This window comes from Eptatretus burgeri, chromosome 5 (assembly GCF_056783735.1).
Source record: "Eptatretus burgeri isolate ZD-2024b chromosome 5, Ebu_testis_v1, whole genome shotgun sequence".
Taxonomy (NCBI): Eukaryota; Metazoa; Chordata; class Myxini; order Myxiniformes; family Myxinidae; genus Eptatretus; species Eptatretus burgeri.
Genome location: NC_140965.1, coordinates 45,010,692 through 45,036,873, shown reverse-complemented (window position 1 = coordinate 45,036,873; position 26,182 = coordinate 45,010,692). Strand labels below are relative to the sequence as shown.

At 43.8% G+C, this 26,182-nt stretch overlaps 1 protein-coding gene across 1 annotated transcript in view; it reads right to left on the bottom strand.

Moving 5' to 3' along the window:
* The window catches only part of CEP295 (centrosomal protein 295), a 75,008-nt gene that overhangs the window by 43,305 nt on the left and 5,521 nt on the right, over positions 1-26,182 (bottom strand). The window contains 4 exon segments of the mRNA XM_085881663.1: positions 4,699-4,806; positions 11,474-11,567; positions 13,934-14,058; positions 25,709-25,909. Of these exon segments, the coding sequence (XP_085737789.1) occupies positions 4,699-4,806; positions 11,474-11,567; positions 13,934-14,058; positions 25,709-25,909 (528 nt within the window).

Here is a 26,182-nt window from a genome sequence, read left to right as displayed (position 1 = left end):
GGCTGGCTTGGCAAGTGCAAGTTAGCTGCTTGGTAACTGAACCCACCCACAGACGTCTTGACAGCATACAGCACACACAAAATGCCACCAAAAGGACAGTTTCTAAATTAAAGATGTCAAATATAAATCACGAGTATTTAAAAAAAAAAAGAATGAAAACGTACCTTGTTCAGTTTTAAAATGTACATAACTTCTTTGAAGTGTACATGTTCATCATAAATATCTGGGGAATTTCACCAGCTGCCTCCTAACTAATAATAAATTACATATATGCAGCTATTTCATGACCAAGCCAATTTGAATGTCTATTTACTTCACACAACACAGTATGTGAATTACACGTCCATCAGTTTGTTTATAACCCATGAAAAGTCGGGTGAAAACCAAAAGTTTTCTTTTAATGAAAGACCTCTATTTTTTCCCTCTACATCATGAGAACGAACCTTCATTTGGCGGTATACATTAGCCCGCTGTAGCGATCGCTGTGACCGAAAATGCATTACCTCATTGAATTGTAATAAAAATGTACCTTTGTTTCCTCAAAACGGTACCTTTATTTAATGATAGACGATGCGTTGTTCAGTCTTAAAATGTACATAAGAGGCCTATAAACAACATGAGCTATGTGGAGCGAAAAATACAGCCACAATTTATGGGCAGCTGGAGAGAAAGGCAGTGCTTATGACGTTTGGGGAGAGGAGGAAGGCGTGGCCTGCAGAATTGGCGGCACTGAGAACTGAGCGATATATACAAATATTGTTACGGTTGGTTGTAGGGGTAGATGGAGGTATTTCATCGGAAAGTTAGGATTGAATAGAGTTGTTTGGTCCGTGGACATGTAGGAGACATCTCGATGTTATTAAGTAGGGAAACTGTGAGCTTAAGTGTTTCGTGTCATCACACGGGGGGGGTGGTGCGGTGTTAATTAGATCGGGATTAAGGATAATTTTCCCCAGTATGTGATAGCCCCCTGTGACCCATTCCTACGTTTTTGCAATTACAAGTCAGCCAGGAAGAAGTGCGTTTTTATCACAACCACAACGATAACAAGTGAACCAGTGCTGAACAGGCAGAGGCCCCGCCTTCCCAGGTTTTGTGTGAGCAAGCTACGCCCCGGAGGCAGAACGGTTGTTCGGTATGACGTCAAGAAGAGAAGCGAGGGGGTTGGTGGCTTTGTTGATTCAGTTCGGTGTAAAGGACGCACGCGGTCAAGAGATAATGTGGTTAGGATGGAGGATCTCGCTTTGCTCTCCTGTCAGCACAATGAAATGGCTTTCCTTTGACGCATGAAGAAGACTGCGCGATTCTCGTGTTCGTGCTGAGGTGAAATGGCTCGCGTGGTGGAGCGAGACGCTAGCCATTGACTCTTGGTTGAGTCGTACGAGACGGACCTCAAATCTTCGGACGAATCACCGAAGGGACGGCGCCATTCTGCAGAGGGCGCGTTTTGGAAAGCACAATCGACAACGAGGTTGCACGGCGGTATCTGAGCCCTGGTGTTGAATATCGCCTCACGAGTCGCCCGACGTGCGTTTTTCCTGCTGCGAGAGAGCGGCTTGGCACCATTTTTGGGTGCGTCCACTCGTGCAGGACGAAGCGCCTCAATTCCAAGTTCCATGAAGACCATCTCTGGACCAAGCTAAGTGCCAGAATAAAGGGAGGATTTGCTTTTGTTTTGTTTCCCCCTTGTCCGTATTCAAGTCTGTGTGTAGAGGCTCCTCGACTTTAGGTTTAATTTAATTAATGCATTATTTTTACATTTTGAATTACCTCTGTAAATATTTATATTGTCATTAAATCCTACGTTTGTTTTAAGTTGCTGTGTCTGTGCGTTTGTCGTGGGGTGCGAGTATAAACCCCCTTGTGCATCCATCTGTGCCTCCATCGCTCCACCAGTGCAGATTACCCCTCTCGCACGCGTTATAATCTCTGAGGATCAATGTGTCTGCCTCCTAAGGAAAAGCACTCGACCACTCGGGCCTGGTCAGTGTTAACCGCCCGTCCACCACATTATGGTCGGGGGGATTTAATGTAGCCGCGAGGCCCGTGAAAATATTAATATACAAGAAAACAAATACGACATATTAACCAAAGCATTTCTTGCTGTACTTGTCAAGGTTGAATCACAGCAAGAGAACCAGGAAACGAGAAAGCGTGCACATATAGGCTTGTCTGTGTCAGATCGACACAGATTGGTTCATCAGTTATAATGTCAATGGTTACCTGAGTCCCCGTTGGTTAGCACTCGAAAGACAAACATGCAAAGGGATTCACATGTACTCAATCCAGGAAAAATATAACGCCAATGGCGCACACATATGCATACCGTACAATGGGGAGGCAAGCAAGGATTTCAAGGTCCGAGTGCCTTTGTTCGGCCACTGTACTGCACCACCCTAGGCTTGGCACTCTCCACAGCACTCCAACAAGTTGTGTTTGGTAGCTGGCCACAACTCCAAGTTGCCCGTACTAGCGAGTCTGAGGTACTCTCCACAACACCGACTGTCAGCGACTCCCAACTGGCCAACTCTCAGTTGCAACTACCAAACGTGACCAAATTTTTTATCTCTTCCCGCAGACTCTGCCTAGCTCGGCAATTGGCTGATCGGTGTTCCTGGGGGTGGCTGGCATTATATGCCCCAAACTTCCTTTGCCCTGTTAACGTCATTACACGTTCACTGGAGCTGGGACTATAGTTATATTTATGGATCTCGCTGGAGGTTTATGGTTTCTTGCATGACGTACAAAAGGTCCGCAACAAGTGTGTCCACTCCCAGGAGAGCCAGAAAACAACAGACAGCAATGGACACCTCCCCCTGCCCTTCCACATAACAATATACGAGGTCTGGCAATAAAGTTCCAGGACTGATGTTTTTTTCGTGACGGGTGGTATCACTGGCCTGGATTTCGTAATTGGATGTGCATCGTAATCTTCCCGTCAGTATCATGTGTGCCCTTGTATTAAACGGCTGTGTTTTGTAGCTGTGCTGGAGTTTTGTTAAAATTATGTCTTGCAATATTGTTGTGAAGATGAATGACAAATTTATGGAACAGACAATCATCATTAGGTTTTTGGTAAAAAAAAATGAAAGTGGCACAGACATTTTTGTCAAGTTGATTTGACAGGGAAGACACAATCACGTGTTTGAGTGGACCAAGAGGTTTGCAGAAAGGAGAATGGACATGAACGATGACGCGTGGTCCGGATGCCCATCGATTGCCAAAACGGACAAAAATATCGAAAGGGTGAAAATGTTGGTCCGATCTGACCGAAATCTGAACCTCCAATGAAAGGAAGTCATTTTGCATCAATGGAAGAGATCCAATGGGCCATAACTAATGAGCTAAATGGCCTTTCAGATAACTTCCAAGGTGCTTTGAAGCATGGCAGCGACGTTGGCAAACATGTATAGACTCTCAGGGAGATTACTTTGAAGGTGATCGCGAAACATAATTGATTCGTTTACGATAACATTTTCTGTTGCATTAATCTGGGAACTTTATTGTCGAACTCGTATAGCTTGATTGCAATATGGGCGTATATTATAAAACATTGTTTGCAATTAACTCAATGGGAATGCCGAAATATTAAATGTATGTGGAAGGCCTTTATCAAAAAAAAAAAAAAACCATGTCATATGGAATGCAAAGCAAAAGGAAAAAACAAACAAAAAACCCCCCCATTCTTTCCTGCCATGATGCAGAGATAGATTGCAATATAAAGACAAGAAGAGCACTCGGTAGAGCGCATACCTCCATCATGCAATGCCTGATCCACGAGAACATATCGGGCCCAATACATTTTTGAAATATCATGCCATATATCGTTTTTGGCCCTGTCTTTCAATGGTGAAGAATCACTTTAATAATTAAATAATTCTCGTATCCAGATCCGGATTTGGAACCTCACCAAAATTGAATCAATTCTTCCTTGTCACACACCCATCCTGTTACATAAAGCCAAAACTTGTCCACCAACTTTCAGCCGAATCCGTTCATAACTTTTTTGAGATATCGTGCTACATCTCATTTTTGGCCCGATCTCTCAATGGTGAAGAATCATGATAAAAATTCTAATAGTCGGTTCTGGATCTTCATCAAAATCTAATCAGTTCATCCTCGTCACACACCCAACATGTCCACTAAGTTCCATCCAGATCTGTCCCCAACTTTTTGAGATATCCTGCACACAAACAAACAAGCAAACAGACAGAGAGGGGTGAAAACAACTTCCTTGACCTTTGATGGCAGAGGTCAAAACAAATTCACTAACCATGTCCAACATTCAACAGAAATTTTTTTAACATGGCATGAGCTGATCATCTGGAGCAAAACGTTTTGGATTATTATCATTTCAGCAACAAAGAGAGTTCCGTTGATTGAAATTTCAGTGACACAAATTCCTTATCCTTGTGCCGCATTTTCACTCCTACACCAACTGTTTTGACATTCTTTCTTCCTTCCTTCATCTATATATTTTATGACCAACTTCGGAATCAAATTGGACAGATGTTCTTCAAAACTGCCAAATTCAAAATGCACTCAAAAGAGGTGGAAATATCCAAGACTTCAACACATACACAGTTTGACGCAATGCTCACACATGTCTGATAATAAATACTCAAGGGTTATTTTTTTTGGGGGGGGGGGGGAGGGAGGGAGGGAAAAACTGTTGAAGTCCAAATCTTTAATGCACACCTGCTCCTGATTGCAATCTCGATCAACAATAGGTTCCAAAAGGTGGTGGAAAGTGGTAGAAAACCCTTGGCCAACGTTGATCACAGGTTTCATTGGCGTTGTGTAGACCTGGAACCCAAAAATACAAACAATTCAGCAATGTTTTCACAAACAAATAAATGATTTGAAATAGCTCGTTTGTCGGCACATCTGAATTTGCTTTTCAGATTTGTCATTCAAGAATGAAGGACATAATCGGTTTTAGAAGCTCAGCATTTCACGAAATACACCGACTATAAAAGATAGATAAGATAATCAAGCAGATAAATGTTGAAGGAAAATGTCAATTTGAGACGATCGACGCTGTCACACTGTTAAGAAATAAGGTGAACAGGATAGTCTAATGTAAAATTCGAATCACTGTGAACAAATTTGGTTGACACCAATCAAGTCTTGAGAATGCTGGTCTGTTCATATCGACGAGATGTTTTTGTGTGTGTGTGTGTGTGTGTGTGTGTGTGTGTGTGTGTGTGTGTGTGTGTGTGTGTGTGTGTGTGTGTGTGTGTGTGTGTGTGTGTGTGTGTGTACAATGTCGAGGCTCGCATAAGAGCAAACACACAGAACATATAACAAGGGGAGCAGGAGACAAGAGGGAAGGGAGAGGGAATAGAAGCACAAAACAGTGGGGAACAGAGATATTAGGATATCTGTGGAAGGGAGAGGGATTGGGTGGGGGATTTTCCCAGGGGTAAACAAGATGGTACTACAGGGACTTTCAGGAAGGAAAACAGGGAATTTGAAGGAGGTGGGCTTAGGGTGGATGAACGGGGGAAGAAAAGATCAAGGTTTTGGATGGGGGAAGATTATGAGATGGTGGCACACAACTGTTTTGAAGCCATGGAAGGAGGAGTGGGCTTGGAGAGAGTGTGGGAGTTTGTTCCAGAGGTGGGAAAAAGAGGAATGAAAGAGTGAAGGTCATCAATGATTCTTGATTTTGGCAGTTTCAGCAGAAGGGGATTGTTAGCGGACCTTGAGCAGCCTGTGGACATATAGGGTGGACAGAGCACAAACAGAGTGGGGGGGGGAGGCCAGAGAGGAAACGGAAGAAGACAAAGACCACCAACCTGCCTGCGGTGAGAGAGAGCATGAGAGACACAAAGACTCAGCTTCATCGCAGGATATACCAATGATCCAAAGAGCCTTGGTTTCCACAGCATGAAGCCAAGCTGGGTGTGAGGCAGGAGCACCACCCCAGAGGGGAGAGCAGTACTCCATCAGGCTGCGGATCAAAGCTTTGTTTCTGGTTAGACGCTCAGGTGTGCCAAGGAAGGACTTTGCACGACGTCGCATGCCCAGTCGGTGACTGGCCTTTGAGGCCAGCTTGGAAATGTGGCTTTCCCAGGAAAGATCACGGCAGATAGTAAGACCCAAAAACTTGAATGAAAGAACTTCTTCAAGGGGATTGTTGAGAAAGTAGATGGGGGGGGAGGTTCCAGACGATTCTTTCGGAGAGATATCGTGATGGTCTGAGATTTTTCAGGGTTGAAGAATATGTTCCAAATGTTTGACCAGCTTGTGATTTTATCCAGGTCTGCAGAGATGGAGGGGCTGTTACCTGCCAATCAGAGCCATGAGAGATGGTACGGCAGAGGGTGGAGTCATCAGCAAAGCTATAAAGAGGACTTTCCAGAGTCAGAGAGATCATTGATGAAAATGAGAAAAAGCACAGGTCTGAGAAAACTGCCTTGAGGAACTCCAGGCTGGACAGGAAGAGGAGATGAGAGAACCATTAAGATCCACTCATTGACTGCAAAAGGAGAGGAACTCTGAGCCATGAGTAGAGATTGCCTTGGATACCGTAAGAAGAGAGTTTGGTGAGCATTGCGGGATGTCAGACTGTGTTAAAAGCTCAATATATGTCTTGGCCCTAGGGAGATGGCTGTGATCTCATGTCTGGCATTTAGGACCTCCATCCATTGTTGTGAAAGCAGAAGCAACATGTCCAGGGTCGAGTGGCCTGGTCTGAATCCAAATTGATGGTCAGAAATCAAGCCATTGGAGAAGAGAAAGGATTTAATGTTGGAAGGAATTACGGATTTCATGACCTTGCTGATTTGTCCGCAGTTGCAGGGATCTGTTTTTGCACAGCGGTAATGTTTGCTGATTTCCAAGCAGATGCAGATAACCTTGAATAAATTAGAAGATGACTAGAAGAGAAATGGTGAGCAAGAGCAGCAGAGAAGGTTTTTAGGACATGTGGGCTGCTGCCGTCTGGACCGATTGCAGAATTTGAGTCGAGGTTTAACAGCGAGCTCTCCACCTTATCAGGAGAAAAGGACACAGTCCATTAATAGCAGGGTGCAACTGGGTAAGGTGGGTACAGAAATGGATGGGTTTGCGACACAAGATTTAGAAGCAAACACCGAGTTTAGGAATTAAGCCTTTTCACGAGCGGTATCAGCAGTGTGGCCATTTGAGGTAAGGGAGGGGATGGAGGGGGAATACACACCTGAAACAGACTTAACCAGATGTCACCAGGATTTGGAGAAGGGAGACAGGATTGAGATATCAAACTTAAGATTAGAAAGATGTTGTTTCCTGGCTCTCCTGAGGGTAGACACACACATGTTCTGAACTTTGTGTAAGGAACTGCGATTGCCTTCAGAAGGATTTGCCTTCCATGAGGCGAACGCAAGTTGTTTCAGGACACCAGCCTCCCCACAAACTTCAGTGTACCATGGGTAGGAGGAAGGGGAGGAGAACTGAAGACGAGAGAGGATAACTTTGCATGAGAGAGAGCAAATTTCTGAGAAAAAATTCCCAGGATGATTGATGTCAGGTCAGGTAGGTCAAGTATGGGAGCATGTGCCAGAACAGCACGTCGCTGCGTCCACTTTCTGCCGGTACTCCAGGGGCCTCCGTCTGGCTATCCCCCCAGGCAGATGCCAGGCCCATCCCCATCTCCTTGAGATGATGCTCAACCTGCTGCAACCACGAGGCACGTGGTCGGCCCACTGGCCTCCTCCACTCATGAGACTCCCTCGCTGAGAGAATCTGGTGAGCAGGATCAGCGTCAGGAAAACGAGCCACATGTCCATACAGCAGCAACTGATGCTCACGGACTATGCAGGTAACAAATCTCATCCGAGTCTCTCTCAGCAACCGCTCGTTGGAAACAAAATCCGACCAGCGACAGCCAAGGATTCTCCGATGAGACCTGGTACCAAAGGAATGAAGTCTCCGTCTCAGATCCTTGGTCAGAGTCCAAGTCTCGCATCCATAGAGCAAGAGTGGAAGTATCAAGTACCTGAAGACTCGGACTTTCGTCCTCCCGCACAGGTACCGGCAGCACCACACCCCATGATCCAGTGAATTCATGACTCCTGAGGCCTGACCCAGACATCACTGACCTCTAGCTCACAGGTATTGGAGACATGAACATCACTGCCAAGGGAAGTGAATCTGTCCATGACATCAACATCCTCACCACAAGCAGGCACAGACAAGATTGCAGCATCAAATATGTCAAGGAAAGCCTGGATCTTAGTTTTGACCGAGGAAACCCACAATACCAGCGGCTCTGACTCCTCATTCAGTACCTTGAGGGCCCCCAAAAGGAGTTCCAGTCTCTGCAACCATGACTGCATCAACTGCAAAATCAAGGTCAGGGATCTTGACATTCCCAAATGATGCACCACAGCTTGATCTCTCCAACATCCTCCCCAGAATCCAGTCCATACAAGTGCTGAAAGGTGTGAGGCCAGTCCACATCCCTGACAAACTCCAGTCACAACTGGAAATAAGTCAGAGATGGAACTACCACAACTCACAGCACTCTCAGTACCAGAGTATAGTTCAGACATCAGATTGATCAGTTTTTGTGAAGACCCACGGGGGAAGGGAAGGGGACCCCACGAAGACCGAGAATCGTCCAGAGGGCATCCCGATTCACTGAATCAAACGCTTTTCAGAGATAAACATAAGTTGCAAGCAGCACCTGCCAAAACTCCCATCTGTGTTTGGTAAGGACCTGAGGAGCAAGGATATGGTTAATCGTTGACCTCTTTGGTATAAAGCCTGACTGCTCTGGGCACTGGTGCTCAAAAAGATGGTTGCGAACCCTATCAATAATTATCCGAGCAAAGACCTTGCCCGGCACTGAGAGCAACGTCACTCCTCCGTAGTTGCAGTCTTGACAATCACCCTTCCCTTTCCAAAGAGGGACAACAAAGCCTTTCCAGAGAGGACAACAGCCTGTTCACAAACTCCTCAGCTACCCTCTCATCCTTGAGCTTGCCAACCTCGAGGCTAGACTGGGATGGAACCATCCTCCTGGATTTAAGCTGCAACTTCAGCGTTTCTACAAAAAGCCTGTGGTCGGTATCAAAGAACTGACCACTCTGGTTGACCCTGTTGTTCTGAATCATCCTCCAGCGACCATCAACGAGAACATGGTGAATCTCCTTTATCACATCACCAGCATTGGAATACCAAGTCCGGCGATGAGTCTGTGGGTGCTGAAACCATGAACCAGACATCCAAAATCCACACCTTCTTCTAAAGTCAAGGAACTTAGTGCAACTCTAGTTCACAGCTCCAGACCCATGGGAACCAACACGTCTCATAACCATCCATATCAGTGCCAGTCGGTGCATTGAAATCCCTCAACATTAGAAGAATATCTCACCTGGGCCACTGATCAACCACAGACTCGAGCGTGGGATAGCATGCATCCTTCATGGTGAGATCATTCGCCTCAGTCAGAGCATATATAGAGACCAGGAAAATGACACCCAATGAGTGACGACGAATCCTCAGTGTCATAATACGCTCATTGACCGGTGTTACCTCAATCATCATTGGAGTCAGCTTATTGGACACAGCGACAGCAAGTCCTTGGGCATGGTAACCATGTATATGATCAGTATTGTATATAAGTGCTTCACGCTTTGATTTTTCTTTGACATTTGACCACACCCTTGGGGGTGGGACCAAAAATTGTACTGCTCATGCACCTTGCCATGTGGTTATCATAACGCCCAAGTTTGGTGAATTTGTGCACAACCGCTTAGGAGGCGATAGCATGATGGACGGACAGACATATAGGAAGGAGACAGACAGATAGAACCGATTACAATATCCCCCCCATTTTTTTTTTCAAAAAGTGTGGGGATAATAAGGTTATCAAGAAGATAAGACCACTGTGCCCAATGAAAACATCAAATAATAAATAAATAAACTACAACAGGCACTCGGTAGAGCGCATACCTTCGCCGCCGCAACTTTTTTCCGGGCACATTTGAAAAACGTCATTTTAAAACGTCCATGATGTCACAACCGTCAGTCCGATTGACGTCAAATTTGATGTGTGACCTCCTTGAAGGCAGTCCAACAAAATGGAATGAAAAACACTGAAAAATAAAAAAGTTGAAAAATGACGTCATCTTTTGACGCACTTCCGGGGACGTCATGTCCAATCGGGGACTACCATTCTGAAAGCTCGTAGTTCACTGAACGTTTTAACGTTGGTTTCATGTCAATAGCTCTATTAGATCTGAAGCTATGCCTACAGGTATATTTTGACCTTGAGTGTGACCTTGACTACAGAGTTAATTGGCAAAACCTGTACATCAATAAACAGATATTTTGGTACTGATCCTGATGCCTGGATTTGGGAGACTTTGCTTTATAAATTATAGAGATATTTGAATGTAAAATATCAGGACATTTTAGCCACAATTGAAAAACGTCATGTTCAAACGTCAACGACGTCATAACCGTCAGTCCGATCGAAGTCAAATTTGGTGTGTGACGTCCTTAAGGTAAGTCCTACAAAACGGTATGATCAAAACTGATGAGATCGAAAATTGAAAATTTACGTCATCTTGTGACGTCATTTAGACGCACTTCCGATGACGTTACGTCAAATCCGACACTACATATCCGAAAGGTATCTCGTCATGGAACAATATGGCGGTGGTTGCATGTCGATAGTTGTATTATGAAGGAAGTTATGCTCAAAAGAGTGTTTTTGACCTTTTCATGACCTTGACCTTTGACCCGATCGCTCCCAAAATCTAATCAAATCGTCCTTCGATACTCACGAATCATCCCACCAAATTTCATGCAATTCGGTTTCATACTTTCTGAGTTATGCGAATAACAAACAAACACACATATTCACAAATAAATAAATACACAGCGACCAAAACATAAATTTCGCAGAATGCGAAGGTAATAAAAACTAAGGAAGAAATTGCATATGAAAGTCAACTCAATATTTGAACCCCAGCAATGATCATGACAGTGTCACTAATTCTGGTTGAGTTCAGAATTCAGCAAGATATCTTCTTTTCATTTATAAGTGCCAAAGCCTCCTGAGGAAGCTTGCTCATTTTTCACGTGCAGGGCAAAGACATTAGGGAAACTTCACTGTGCTCTGAAATTCATTACAAGCATATTAGAAGACAATGAACAATTCAACACAGTCAATGGAATTTTAATCTGCGATTCCAGTACCGAGACGCATGTGTTCAGAAGGTAACAAAAATGTTCTACCCTAATCTTTAACAGGACTATTTTCAACACAATACAAATAAACAATGGTGGACTTGAATATCAGAGGATTCATGAAATTAAGCTCTTCTGTACCATCTTACCAAAAGTTTTTTTTTTTTTGAAATGTTACAAACTATGCTTTTGAGTGAAATAAAATGAATGGCAGAGTAAAACAAAGATGACATCTGGCCCAACTGTAATAAAATGCAAATAAAAAAATCAAATAACTGTTAATCACCTCTGAAGGCTCAAGGAAAGGAGCTGGGAGACGGGCAATCCTCGCTGCTCGCTCTTTTTCCACAATCATGGCCTCTTTACGAAAACCAATGAGTCTGTAAAGGCACAGCGTTCAATCGCATATTTGCAAAAACACCCGATTTCAAAAATTATGGGCAAGCTCGAGCACAATTTTTTTTTAACTTTTCTTCATCAGATCTCACTGGCTTTGCAATGTGGCCTGCTGGAAACCACTCAGTTTTACAATATAAATTCACCAGAATAAAGTTGTTTAATTTTGTCATGGTTTTGTGACACAGGAATTGTTCATTTCCTTCAGAATAGTTTCAACAATCCTTTTAATTTTATTATCTTGCTGTTCATCAACACCAAGCGTGAACAAGTCAATATATATTGCAACTGAACAAAATCACAAGTTTGATGTACCAACTTTGTTGCACCAGATTTGTTGCATCAGGACTGCACTATAAAATAATGGGAACAACTTAGATGGAATGGCATTTGATAACTCCAAGGAACCTAAGAGTTCCCTGAAAGCATGTGGGATCCACCTTGAACATGGATCCATCATGGAAGGCATGGTTCCAATCAGATCGTTAAAAAATGCAAACGTGGTGGACCGAAGAGAGAGCTTCAGAGCAATACCGATCATATACATTATACAAGATATAGGCAAATGTACATAATTAACCATTGCGATGGCAACATACTCCATTATATTAGAAGTCTTCAAAATGCAGGAATATTACGACTGTACAGCCTAGTTGTCACCAAAGCAGTACAAGATATTTATTTAAGAGTCGATTCTCAAAAAAAGATTGTTCCCTAAAGAATTGGAAAGGAGGTAGATGCTCTGCTCTCCAAAATTCACTAAGATGATAGAAAGGTCTTTATAAACATTCCACTGTGAGCTATGATTAATCAAAAAATTGTCTCCCGAACATGGGTACTGCACTTTTAAGTCTGCCCCTATAATAATGGGGAAGGCTTATTGCTGTTTTTTGGTTTGTTTCTATAATTGGCACCCCCCCCCCAATTTTTTAATGGCACCACAATGTTTCTCTGACCCATAGGAGTACTAAACCACCACTTAGAAAAAGAAAAAAAACCCTTCCTGCATGCTCAACCCTCCAAATTTCCAAACTGTATCAATTTCTGAGCTGTATCTGAGCCACTGGGACTTTGGGAATGAAATTTTGTATCAATAATGCAAAGTATGCTGGGTTTACCCAATTTAAGGTCGTGACCAAATTATACATTTTCCACCATAATCGATTAAAAAGTTTGTCCAATCAGAACGAAATTGGCCTCATTAGATAGTCTAGACTCTAGAGCAAGCTGCATTTAAGTTTAATTTACATCATACCCCTCTGGGTTAAAAGTCAAGATCTTACACCCCAAGGAGTATTAAACTATCATTTATGTTTTTCTCCCATTTTTTTCTGCCAATGTCTGAGGACTTTCAGAATTAAATTTTGCATCAACAATGGGAATACAAAGTATGTGGGGATGACTTTTTTGACCTTGACCTAATTAAGGTCATGACCCAATTATAGACATTTTAACATTTTTCACCATAACTCGACTAAGGTTTGTCTGATAGGAACGAAAATACCCTCTCTCGATAGCCTAGAGCAAGGCACATTGAGATCATACCCCTCTGGGTTAAAGGTCATGGTCAAATGGCGGTCTGAAAAAAAAAATACCTTGTTTTTGTCATCGCTCAATTTTGCCAAATGCAGAATATCAAAGACCGCTTGGCCTTCCAAGATGTTCTTGCAACATAATTGTGTGTCTGCACTGATGTGCACCTGATATTTGATTCGTGCATTTGACCATTTTTTCGGATTGTGACCTAATTAACAAAAAAAAAACCACCTTTTTGATCATAACTTGAACTATTTTCCGATGATTTTCATGATGTTGCGTTTTATAAATAGATTGTAGATAGGGACACATTTTTAAAATTTATACTCTCACCCTAAATGTTGAAGGTTAAGGTAATATGGTGGTCCAAAATAGATAATATCATCATTGGATCAGAGGCCAAGGGTAAGTCATGGGTGATCGCCAAGGATAAGCCTCCTCCGGTCGGGGGAGGCTTTCCCTTGGCGATCGCAGATATCCAGTTTAGTTTGCTTTTTCTTACATGGTCACATTTCCAACAATTACAAAACTCATGAACTCAAACCAAAGGCTGTGTTCTGTTATGTTGCCACACCCTATTTTTAACAATTAAAATTTAGCTAATCAAGTTGAAAGCCATACATTTGAGGTAGGATATAAGCTCTCACAGTTGGCTTTATTGATAATACGAACTATGACGCATGTCAGAATTATTGCTCTTCAAAAAATAAATTCCAATGCAAAAACGATAACTGTTGCATATTGAGACCATTGTGTACATTCCATTGTGGAGGATAAAATAAAATAAAGTAAAATATAATAAAAACCAAAGCACCTTGTGTGTTGCTGCTCCTGCTTATTGCAGTATTCCCTCAACTCCCGAAGAGCCTTGCGATGTCTAAACTCAGCTCTGCGTTGCTCCTTTGCCGTTTGACGTTCTGCAGCATCTTCATCCACAATCTAAATAAAACAGCATCATTTCAAACATGTCAACAGAAGCAAACCATAAAATTTATTGAAGTCCAAAATAATATTTCCAACGCTTTACCCTCGGTGCAAATTGAAAGAATAATCTCTCAGAAGATGATATGCACTGATCAATCGAAAATGCTAATTTTTTTCACATAAATAAGCATGAGATTTTTTGTGGGCACAATTTTTATTACTCCATAGTATATTCGCAATCAACTTGAAACATCAAATACATGAAACATTCCACACAAGAGCCAGCTATTTACAAGACAAGTGCCTTTTGATTGTCACAAATTCTTTACGATTGACTGTTAGGTGGTATGTGGTCCAATGCAATGAAAACACTTGTATACATAGGATTTGATATGGAATAAACTGTTAACTAGATGTGACAAACATTTGTTACAGAAGTTGAATGGAGTAAGAGGGTGACAAGCTGTAATGTAGTGAGACCAGGCTCAGGGGTGCAAATTAACATTTTTATCCACTGGCCAGCAGGGCCGGTGACTAGAAAAAGTTACCGGCCCAGCAGAATTTCTACCGGCCCGATAAAATAAAGAGAAAAGTCACAAATTTGACATCAAACACTTTTAATATACTCACATGAGTGAGTTTGATGAGTGAGGTTGGTTGGATGAGTGAGTTTGATGAGTGAGGTTGGTTGGATGAGTGAGTTTGATGAGTGAGGTTGGTTGGATGAGTGAGTTTGATGAGTGAGGTTGGTTGGATGAGCGAGTTTGATGGACGAGTTTGGTTGGATGAGTGAGTTTGATGAGTGAGGTTGGTTGGATGAGTGAGTTTGATGAGTGAGGTTGGTTGGATGAGAGAGTTTGATGGACGAGTTTGGTTGGATGAGTGAGTTTGACGAGTGAGGTTGGTTGGATGAGTGAGTTTGATGGATGAGTTTGGTTGGATGAGTGAATTTGATGAGTGAGGTTGGTTGGATGAGTGAGTTTAATGGAGGAGGTTTGCAGAATGAGTGAGTTTGATGGAGGAGCTTGGGTGGATGAGTGAGTTTGATGAGTGGCGTGGGGATGGGGGGGATGATGCAGGGAGGAGGTTGTGGGTGATGGGGGAGGTCCTTTTTTGTGTGGGTGATGGGGGGGGGGGACCTTTTTTGTGTGGGTGATGGGGGGGGCATTTTTGTGGGTGATGGGGTGGTTGTGGCTGATGGACGATTGGGGGGGGGGTTGTGGGTGATGGACAATGGTGGGGGTACTACTCGTCCACCCATCACCACATATAAACTCACTCATCCACCCAACCTCGCCCATCAAACTCACTCATTCACCCAACCTCGCCCATCAAACTCACTCATTCATCTAACTCACTCATTAACCCATAAGCCTCATCAAACTCACTCATTCACCTAAGCTCACCCATGAAACTCACTCATTTAACCAACCTGGGCATGAGAAAATGCGTCCAAACCACGCCAAACCGTCAAATCTCGCGCAATCACGCGTGATTTGGAACGAGATGAAAACAGACAAAATGGCCGCCACAGAATTACGGGTGATTTCTTCGGATTTTTGCGGAGAAAAACAGTAGTTCTAGTTGAGAAAACTAGTGGAGAAGCTAGTACAAATTGTACAAAATAACAGGAATCACCGGTGATTCGCCAGCCGGGCAGGTAAGGCAGTATTGTGTACCCGCCCAGCACAAAAGTTAGGCGCCATTGGCGACCGGGCGGCCGTTAAGTTGCACCCCTGAGGCTGTGTGTAAAGATTGTGAGAGTTTGGGAAATGTCTGGTTACATTAAATTTCATCCCGGGCCAATCGAAAAGCCAGGCGAATCGACCCGTCCATAAGGACTGATTCTTTGCTCGTCCACATGAATAAAACACAGGTTGGTACATACATAAACTATAATGGCACTCAGGAGAGCGTATTCCTCCGTCAGGCTGAACAGTTTACGTTTTGCATCCCACTGATTGGATCGAGATCCAGACCTCCAAAATCTAATCGGCTTGTTCTTGTCACCTGCCCAACATGTCCACCAAGTTTCATCTGAATCGGTCCATAACTTTGTGGGATATCATGTTATGCAGTAAACTCTCAAATATCACGGGTTCCTACCAATCGCGGGCAACCTATGTGTTCCAATTTCATTATCATGGCATGTGATTTCGGCCAATCATGGTTTGAACTGAGATGAGTCATTCATTGTTTGCATCCGCATGTACAATTGCCTCATTATAGTCCAGGAGCAAGGACCTGAAAAAAATGAAATCGTTCAACACTCCCTACAGAAAAGGTTTGACTTGACAGAGTGGTAGAATAGACCCTATAGAACACCTCCAGGTAGTATGTGGTTTCAAATTGTGGTATCGTTAAAATTCTACAGGCCATTATACATACCAAGGGTATTTACCAAGAGGGTCACTATGGGCTAGCAAAATTTAGGGGGAGGGGTAACGTAAACATGAATATCTTTGTCGAGACTCAACCAATTTTCAATATTGAGGTATCATTGGCTTCGTATAATAATTCTCTTTCGGAATACGTACAGAAATGCTGCTACACGCATGGTTAACTCCTACCAGATCAGCACAGCTCAAGTGACAACATTTGTTGAACAGAGACTGAATACCAATGAAGTAACATTTTGGGATTCCCTGCCAAACCTGAAGATCAAAACATTTTCCACACGAAGCAAGAAGAAAACAGTGAAGCTAAATGATGGGAAAGTTATCACTCTTAGTGCTTACCGTGAACTCTTTGGCCGCCTTCTGATCACAGGAAAGTCAAGGGACATCAATCTGAGAGAACTCCTCAGCGACGAGTTATCAACAGTGCTATTATCCCTGGCCCATTACGATGGCAGCTTGAGGAAGACCAACAAGAGCGTACTCATTGCTGAGTTAGAGAAGACGGTAGATGTCCATCCAAAACTGCCACAAGTCACCACTAGCCAGATGTCTACGGCCCACATCGTCGATGCAATGGCGCTGGTACAGATGACAAAGTCCGCTGGTGCTGCAAACTTCGGTGAAATGGCATTCAAGTATTACAGCCTAGTTACTGCCCCTCTACGTCGGAATGGTTGTCAGCGGGTTGATGTTGTCTTCGACCGGTACTCCAGCCTCTCAATCAAACTTGGGGAGCGAGAGAAACGAGGAACATCTGCAGCCTTACAGGTGACAATCCAAGGGCCAGCCACTCCTATTCCAAAGCAGTGGATCAAATACATGGGAAATGTAGAAAACAAAGTGAACTTGTGTGCCTTCTTGGCAGACACATGGTGCCACATGGGGGTAGACACTCTGCTTGATGGTCAACACCTAGTCATCGGTGGTGGTTTCAAGAACCCGCAGAAGTCTGTGCTAGTCATCAGAGGGCACTGCGAATAACTGGTTCCCCTCAAGTCAGATCATGAAGAGCCAGACACACGAATATTGCTACATGCAAAACATGCCTCATTATCACAACAGAATTGTGATTCAATCACCTGACACAGATGTGGCTGTCCTCTGCACCACACACTACAGAAAACTCCAGTGTCGGGAGCTGTGGTTTCGGACTGGAATCAAGGATAAAGCTCGGTATATTCCTATCCACAGCTTGGCACACAAACTAGGACCTGAGCCATGTAATGCTTTACTCGGCTTCCACGCACTCACTGGGTGCTATTCAAACAGTGCACTCTCGGGACTCGGTAAGAAAAAGGGTTTCAATGTCTTATCTGACAGTAAAGAGCATCAGACCAGTCTGGGACAGCTTGGAGAACCCGAGCTCAGCAACAGCACTTCAGAAGCATGCGAAGCCTTCATATGTGTAATGTACTCAACAACCAAGGGGACTGGGAGGAAAGTGAACAATGTGAGATACTGGCAGTTCTGTCAAAAGTGACAAAGAAATGAAAATCTCCCCCCTACATTCGACAGCTTACAGCAACATATGAAGCGAGGAAATTACCAGGCCTATGTATGGAAGAGAGCATTGGAGCCTACACAGAGCCTTCCACCAGCAGCTGGACATGGCTGGAAAATTCAGGATGGGGCCCTGCAGCCTGTGCTCACGACCAAAGATCCAGCACCACGGGTCTTCGGGAGCTGACTGTCTGTCACTGCAAGAAGTCTCTCTGTCGCCGAGCCGACTGCACATGCAGAACCAACCACATGCCATGCACAGAAGCATGTGCATGTATGGCCGAAGAAACTTGTGAAAATCCAAGAACAATCTTCGGATCCAGTGGTGAAGAAGACGCTGACTAAAAGTTACAACAGATGACATCTTCATGCTTCCATGGCGAATGTGATTCCTTGTTGCCAGACACAAATATTACAAACCGCTCTGACGAATGTGCTTCCGTGCAACCATGCACAACTATTATGATTCGCTCTCACTAATGTGCTTCTGTGTTGTCATGCACAGCTCCCAGTGTCGACCATGATAACTATTATCATCTATGATGATGAATGAGTAAGCTTCCGTGCTGCCAGAGACAACTATTATACTCGGCTTTCACTAATGTACTTCCGTGTTGCCAAAGACACCTATTATGCTCGGCTCTGGTGTATGTGCTTCCGTGTTGCTATACACAAGTAAAAGACAAACGCTAAAAATAACAGTTGCCGTTTTCTTTATGTGTGCCTCTGTATGTATATGAATTTCTGCAGAACAATACTTTCTTAAGCGTTTGATTTCCAAAATGTATACTTACCAGTAGTAACTGAGAAACACCGTTCACCTTCATACGAGAACACAATTAAAAATGTCAGAAAGTTTGAATTAGTGTGATATTTTAGCTTTGGTGATGCCATGGCAAAGGCCATTTTCAAATAACTGTACAGACTCTGATAGAGAATTATAATAGGAAGCCAATGATACCTCAATATTGAAAATTGGTCGAGTCTAGACAAAGATATTCACGTTTACGTTACCCCTCCCCCTAAATTTTGCGAGCCCACAGTGACCCTCTTGGTAAGTACCCTTGGTATGTATAATGGCCTGTAGAATTTTAATGATACCACAATTTGAAACCACTTACTACCTGGAGGTGTTCTATAGGGTCTATTCTACCACCCTGTCAAGGCAAACCTTTTCTGTCGGGAGTGTTGAACGAATTTCCTTATTTGGCCTCATATGAGAAATGGCTGCTGGACTATTACAAGCCTTCTGTTGTTTCTCGCACACCGTTAATTGTAGTGAAATAAGGTATACGGGAACGAAGCTAAATTTAACAATGAATCGTCATCGAAGAGGAAATGACACACGGAGATTGTGTAATACCAGATGTACAATATCGAGTAGACACACAACAGTTAAAAATGGCACCCAAATGTAAAACGATGGACAAAATTAATCGTACCAAAAGGCAGAGAAAGGTTATGACATTGTGCGAAGAAATAGAGTTGTTCGATACGTCGGCAAGAAGTGAAAGTGCAGCATCTGTGGGCCACCATTACAGAATCAATGAATCGACTGTGTGTAAACGAGAGTCAAATATCCGTGCAAGTGTTCCCACTCCACAAAGCGCAAAACGCTCATTCCAGTGCCATGATCCTCATATTGAAAGGATGGGACAAAAGCGCTTAATGTTTGGATCGAGGACCAAACAGAAAAAAAATGCCTTTTGAGTGGACCGGTGTATGGCAGAAATCATTGTGGATTTACACGGATTTCGAGTGGACCGGTGTATGGCAGAAATCATTGTGGATTTACACGGATTTCGAGTGGACCGGTGTATGGCAGAAATCATTGCGGATTTACACGGATTTCGAGTGGACCGGTGTACGGCAGAAATCATTGTGGATTTACACGGATTTCGAGTGGACCGGTGTATGGCAGAAATCATTGTGGATTTACACGGATTTCGAGTGGACCGGTGTACGGCAGAAATCATTGCGGATTTACACGGATTTCGAGTGGACCGGTGTACGGCAGAAATCATTGTGGATTTAGACGGATTTCGAGTGGACCGGTGTACGGCAGAAATCATTGTGGATTTACACGGATTTCGAGTGGACCGGTGTACGGCAGAAATCATTGTGGATTTACACGGATTTCGAGTGGACCGGTGTACGGCAGAAATCATTGTGGATTTACACGGATTTCGAGTGGACCGGTGTACGGCAGAAATCATTGTGGATTTACACGGATTTCGAGTGGACCGGTGTACGGCAGAAATCATTGTGGATTTACACGGATTTCGAGTGGACCGGTGTATGGCAGAAATCATTGCGGATTTACACGGATTTCGAGTGAACCGGTGTACGGCAGAAATCATTGCGGATTTACACGGATTTCGAGTGGACCGGTGTACGGCAGAAATCATTGTGGATTTACACGGATTTCGAGTGGACCGGTGTACGGCAGAAATCATTGTGGATTTACACGGATTTCGAGTGGACCGGTGTACGGCAGAAATCATTGTGGATTTACACGGATTTCGAGTGGACCGGTGTACGGCAGAAATCATTGTGGATTTACACGGATTTCGAGTGGACCGGTGTACGGCAGAAATCATTGTGGATTTACACGGATTTCGAGTGGACCGGTGTACGGCAGAAATCATTGTGGATTTACACGGATTTCGAGTGGACCGGTGTACGGCAGAAATCATTGTGGATTTACACGGATTTCGAGTGGACCGGTGTACGGCAGAAATCATTGTGGATTTACACGGATTTCGAGTGGACCGGTGTACGGCAGAAATCATTGTGGATTTACACGGATTTCGAGTGGACCGGTGTACGGCAGAAATCATTGTGGATTTACACGGATTGAGTGGACCGGTGTACGGCAGAAATCATTGTGGATTTACACGGATTTCGAGTGGACCGGTGTACGGCAGAAATCATTGTGGATTTACACGGATTTCGAGTGGACCGGTGTACGGCAGAAATCATTGTGGATTTACACGGATTTCGAGTGGACCGGTGTACGGCAGAAATCATTGTGGATTTTCACGGATTTCGAGTGGACCGGTGTACGGCAGAAATCATTGCGGATTTACACGGATTTCGAGTGGACCAGTGTACGGCAGAAATCATTGCGGATTTTCACGGATTTCGAGTGGACCGGTGTACGGCAGAAATCATTGTGGATTTACCCAGACCGAGTGAAATGGAAGAACCCATTGCAGATTTATCAACCTTTTCAGGAAGCGCCCGAGGCCGAAGGCTCCAGTTCAACCATGGCTCACGGAATGAATTGACGCGAAGGGATTTATGCCGGAGAATGTTTTTAACGCTAAAGAGATGGGATTATTTTAGAAGAGGATGCCACCTCATACCTTAAAGTCCAAGCAGGGAAGATCTGCTCTGGATCAAAGTGGCCAAGGATCATTTTACCCTCCTTATATGTGCCAATGCAGCAAGTGACTTTGTTGTGCTTTCGATGATCCAACAACTATCATGAGTTCAACATCTACATCTTTCTAACCTCCACCCTTCCCCCAATATCATCATTGTCATCCCGAGCTAAGTCTTGCGTTTCCTATTTTCGGCAGAGTAAAGTACGAACAAGTACGTAATATGTTTACCCTCACCCATCTCACTGTTTTGGAATAAATTAAACAAGAGTGCAAGTGAGCACAATATACGCCCGAACAAGAAGGGAGATACAGAATTGTGCTACAACATGGAAAACAGCATCCTGGTTGCCATGGCAACCACTTTCGATGACGAACGTATGTCGTGACACACCGTCTCCACAGTCTGTACCTATGTACCAAATATGAAACGTGAAAGTTGAAAACTTTGGGAGTTAGAGTGCGGACAGGAATGGATGGACGGACGGAAAGACAGACAGAGACGGACGGACGACCGGTATCACATAATACGCCCCGAAATATATATCGGGCGTATAAAAAGGTAAATGTCTCACGTTTTTGTTTAATTAACAGCGTATTGTTATGGCTGTGGAAATTCACAGAACACATGAAGGTTCCTGAGATCAGTTATCCCAGTAAGTGAGTGTTTAGATAGGTTTCCCCACCGTTGTTTAGAGGGAATTCTTCATGTTCACCGGGCTGCGACCCTTGAGATAGGGTTTTTCTTTATCTATCGTTATTTTGAACCTCCACACAAACAACCGCCACCACCAACTACGCCACAACGCCAACCACGCTCAAATCACCCCCACAACAACCACCGCCATCTTCGCCACTCCGCCCGCTTGAGGACGCCATCCTCCATGGTCCACGCTACGACGGTTTCCGCGTCGGGAACCGTCCGAGAACGCAGGCAGGATTGACAGAACAAAAGCTCTTGCGGAGCCTGTGGGGTTTTCCCCGCCTAATTTTCCCTTGCTTGATTCTTCCGCCTGAATCCCCCGCGCTTGGTGTGAAGGAAAGGGGTGGGGCAGCTTGCTCCCGATTGGTGGATGAACGGCGTGACGCGGACGGGAGTGAGGAACGCCCCTTTTTTGGAACTTTCTCGAAGGGAGGTGGAGTCAGAAGCGGGGTGGGGCGAAGGGCGGATCCCCGCGCTATAAAGGGCGGACGCGAGCGAGGCTCGCTCTGTCTTCTCTTCTCCGCTCTTCTCTCTTCTCTTCTCGGTTCATGCTCGCCCCTGTCTCCCCAGTGGTCCAATTCTTCTTCCCCTCGCTCGTTACTGCGCTCGTGGTCCGGCGAGCGGCCTGTTGGTGGAGACGCGAACGGGAGGCGCAGCAGTGCCGGCTGTCTGGTGGACCTGCGCATCCGGACGAGGGGTGCCGGAGAGGGTTCGCCGGCCGCGTGGGAGGCCGGAACCAGGCGCGACCACGCTGACGGTCGTGGGAGAGGGACTCGACGGCCGTTGAAGGGAGGTCTTTTCCTGTTATTTTTGTATGCATGCTGTGGCGCCGTGTCCTCTAAGTAAACCTGTTTAAGTGCTTGTACATAATAATTATAGTCGGTGGTAATACTTTTTCCTTGCTTGTATATTGCATGACTGCCTTGCTTGCGTTGTGCTTCATAATAAATGCCCTTGTGTGAAACGTATCCCGTTCGTTGCGTCCTTTCCCCTTTGAAAGTGCCATCTTGCATCGTGGAATGAGTAGTTGGTTTTGAACGCCCGGGAAAGAGAATCGAATCCGTCGAGGTCGGCGATAACACCGCTCGGTTATCACTGTAGTACGGAACGGACCGCTTAAGCGGTGTGTGTCCCAGGCCGACCTGCGGCGCGGTGCAGCCCCTCGGTAGGTTACCCGTGCGGGTACTTAGGTATATCGACATTCGGTGATTCAACCTATTTCGCGCGGGTAGAATGCGCACTGGGCTGTTGTGAGGTTAAACCCCCACCCGTGACTGGTTCCTGGCGGTAGTTCCAGGAGGGTCACGACTGAATTGTCCGTCCGGTGGGCGACGCGGTTGCGATTGGAGTTACGCGGCCGATTGCACGCCGGCGGGCGCAAATTCGTAACAGTATTTACGTGTTTATTTAAATGCTAATACGTGTGTGTATATATATATATATATATATATATATATATATATATATATATATAAAAAACACACACACACACACACACACACACACACACACACACACACACACACACACACACACACACACACACACACACACACACACACACACATACACATACACACACACAGTATTACCTCTGCCACCGAATGTGAAGGAGGTTGTTTTCACCCCCTTCTGTCTGTTTGTATGCAGGATATCTCAAAAAGTCGTGGACAGATCCAGAGGAAATTTTGTGGACAGGTCAGGTGTGTGACAAGGACACTGATTAGATTTTGGTGAAGATCCAAATCCAGACCTGGATATGAGAATTATTTATTTTTTAAAGTGATTCTTCACCATTGAGAGATAGAGATAAAACGATACAGCACTGTATAGCATGATATTTCAAAAATGTAATGGGCCCGATATATTCTCGTGGATCATGCATTGCATGGCGGATGTATGCGCTCTACCAAGTGCCCTTCTAGTTCCTGGCTGCCGTCGATCTTCCTATATATTACCTCGAAGTCCAGGGACCCCCCCCCCACCCCCACTCCCTCCTTCCAATTGGCCCTGGGTTTTCATGATCACAGTTTTAGCTATCACAGCATTTTCCAGGAATCTAATCCCCATAATATTGGGTTTACTGTGTATCGATTTTTTAGCCCTATCAATGGTGCAATGGTGAAGCATCACTTAACAAAATTCTCAGATCCAGATCCAGATCCAGATATTCAGAAAAATTGATCCAATTCTTCCTTGTCACACACCAAATCTGTCTACCAAGTTTTGTCCGAATCCATCCACAAATTTTTTTAGATATCCTGTTCACAGACAAACAGACAGACATCCAGGGGTGAAAACATAACCTCCATCCACCTTGGTAGCAGAGGTAAATACGGTACATTGAGATGACCCCAAAATTTAAAAGGAAATTGTAAGAATGATGGAAATAGGAGGTGGGTGGGGGGGGGGGGGAGATGTAAATAGAGACTTTTACCCTCTCCCACAACATGTTTGAACCTAATGTCACTTTGTCCATGCCACATATATTCATTCCTTATATTGTGTTTGTAAGTGTGTTTTGATTGCCTTTTATCAGTGTTACTGATGAAATGACGTGCACTGTTGAACACAATATGATGAATGGATTGCAGGACTCTAAAATCACTTTCACCATAAAACCACAATATACATTATTCTACATGCACGATGCAACAAAAAAATTCAAATAAAATAAAATCCTAGTTATAAATGTGGCTGTCATTCATGAGTTCATAAGGTTTACTGCAAATATCCGAGTGAAGAAGATTGTCCAATAGTACAGTCCAAGCTACTACATGAGCCTAAATATTGGTGAAAACTTGCATTGCTTTGATACCTCTTCGAGTCCACCATTATGTTTATTTGTCGATCATTAACCAATATCTCTGGACTTTACAAAACATTACAAGAATGCTTCTCCTTCCCACATTATGGCTGAAATACATTACAGACTAGAGAATTTATCGAGCATGATACCCTGCAGTGTTTAAGTGTACACTTCAATTGAAATAAAATAATGATTTTAAAGATGGTTTAAAAAATTCAGAAGTTTAGCGTTATCGAAGCACCCTTACACACCACCCTATTTAACATGTCCATTCACTGCTAAATGGAAGGGTTTTGGAAGACGATTTGTGTTCTACAGTGGTCAAGTATACAATTTAATTTAACCAAAATAAAGATTGTAAAAGTCGTATAAATAAATAAATTCCAGAATTTACCGACGCAGTGTCAATTATACCAGCCTATCGAACACAATACATTAGTTATTTGTGCTTGTTGTAAGTGCCCTTTACGACGTCCTTAAAACTGTAAGTTTCCTGTTTGGAATGATTTTCAATTCTGTTTGAATGCCAGGCAGGCAGATAGAGTGAAAAAAAATAAGTTATCTCACTCCTCTGCACGTGTGCGATCGTGACAAATTCAGACACAAAGTGTTGTTGAACTGATTCGCGTTCAAAATACAACATTCAATTTAAATAAGTTGTTCTTCGATCGTAAACTGATGTTTGTGGATAGACAGACAGTTAGACAAACAGACATGAACCAATTGCTTAACTCCGCTTTTTGCTATTCGCTTCACGTGCGTAGGTTAACAACCCCACAATATTCCGACAATGAAAAAATAAAATCAACCACAATGACAACAAAAATACTTTCAGGATTTCAAGTGCGCACAATAGCAAGATATTTACATTTTCCTTGGCATCACGATGAGCTTGGCCAACTTCAGAGAGACTACATGTTAACAGCATCTCAAGGTTTGAAACCTTTGCCTGGTGGGCTTTGAACCATTCCACCCGTAACTGCTCAGCAAGCCCAAAAATTTCCCGCTCTCGTCGTAGGTAAACATTGTTTCTCAGATGCTCAGCAAAGGCCCTCTGCTGCTGCCGTAACTGTTGTGAAGGAAAACACAAAGACGGTTTTGACCATGCAAAGTCCTTTCACATTCTCTCCATAAAAAACAAAAACATGCTCGTCCAGGGCATAAAAATAAAGATGTACTTTGCATTCAATAATGTACGATTTCAAGGTACGTCACAAACAGCAGAGCAATACTGAGTAATCATCGTTTTTCACAAATTGCATTGTTTTTCAAGTTCCAGAAGTCCTATAAAAATTCATTAGCACATCTTGGAGACCAAATATGGGAGGACATCGATGCAATG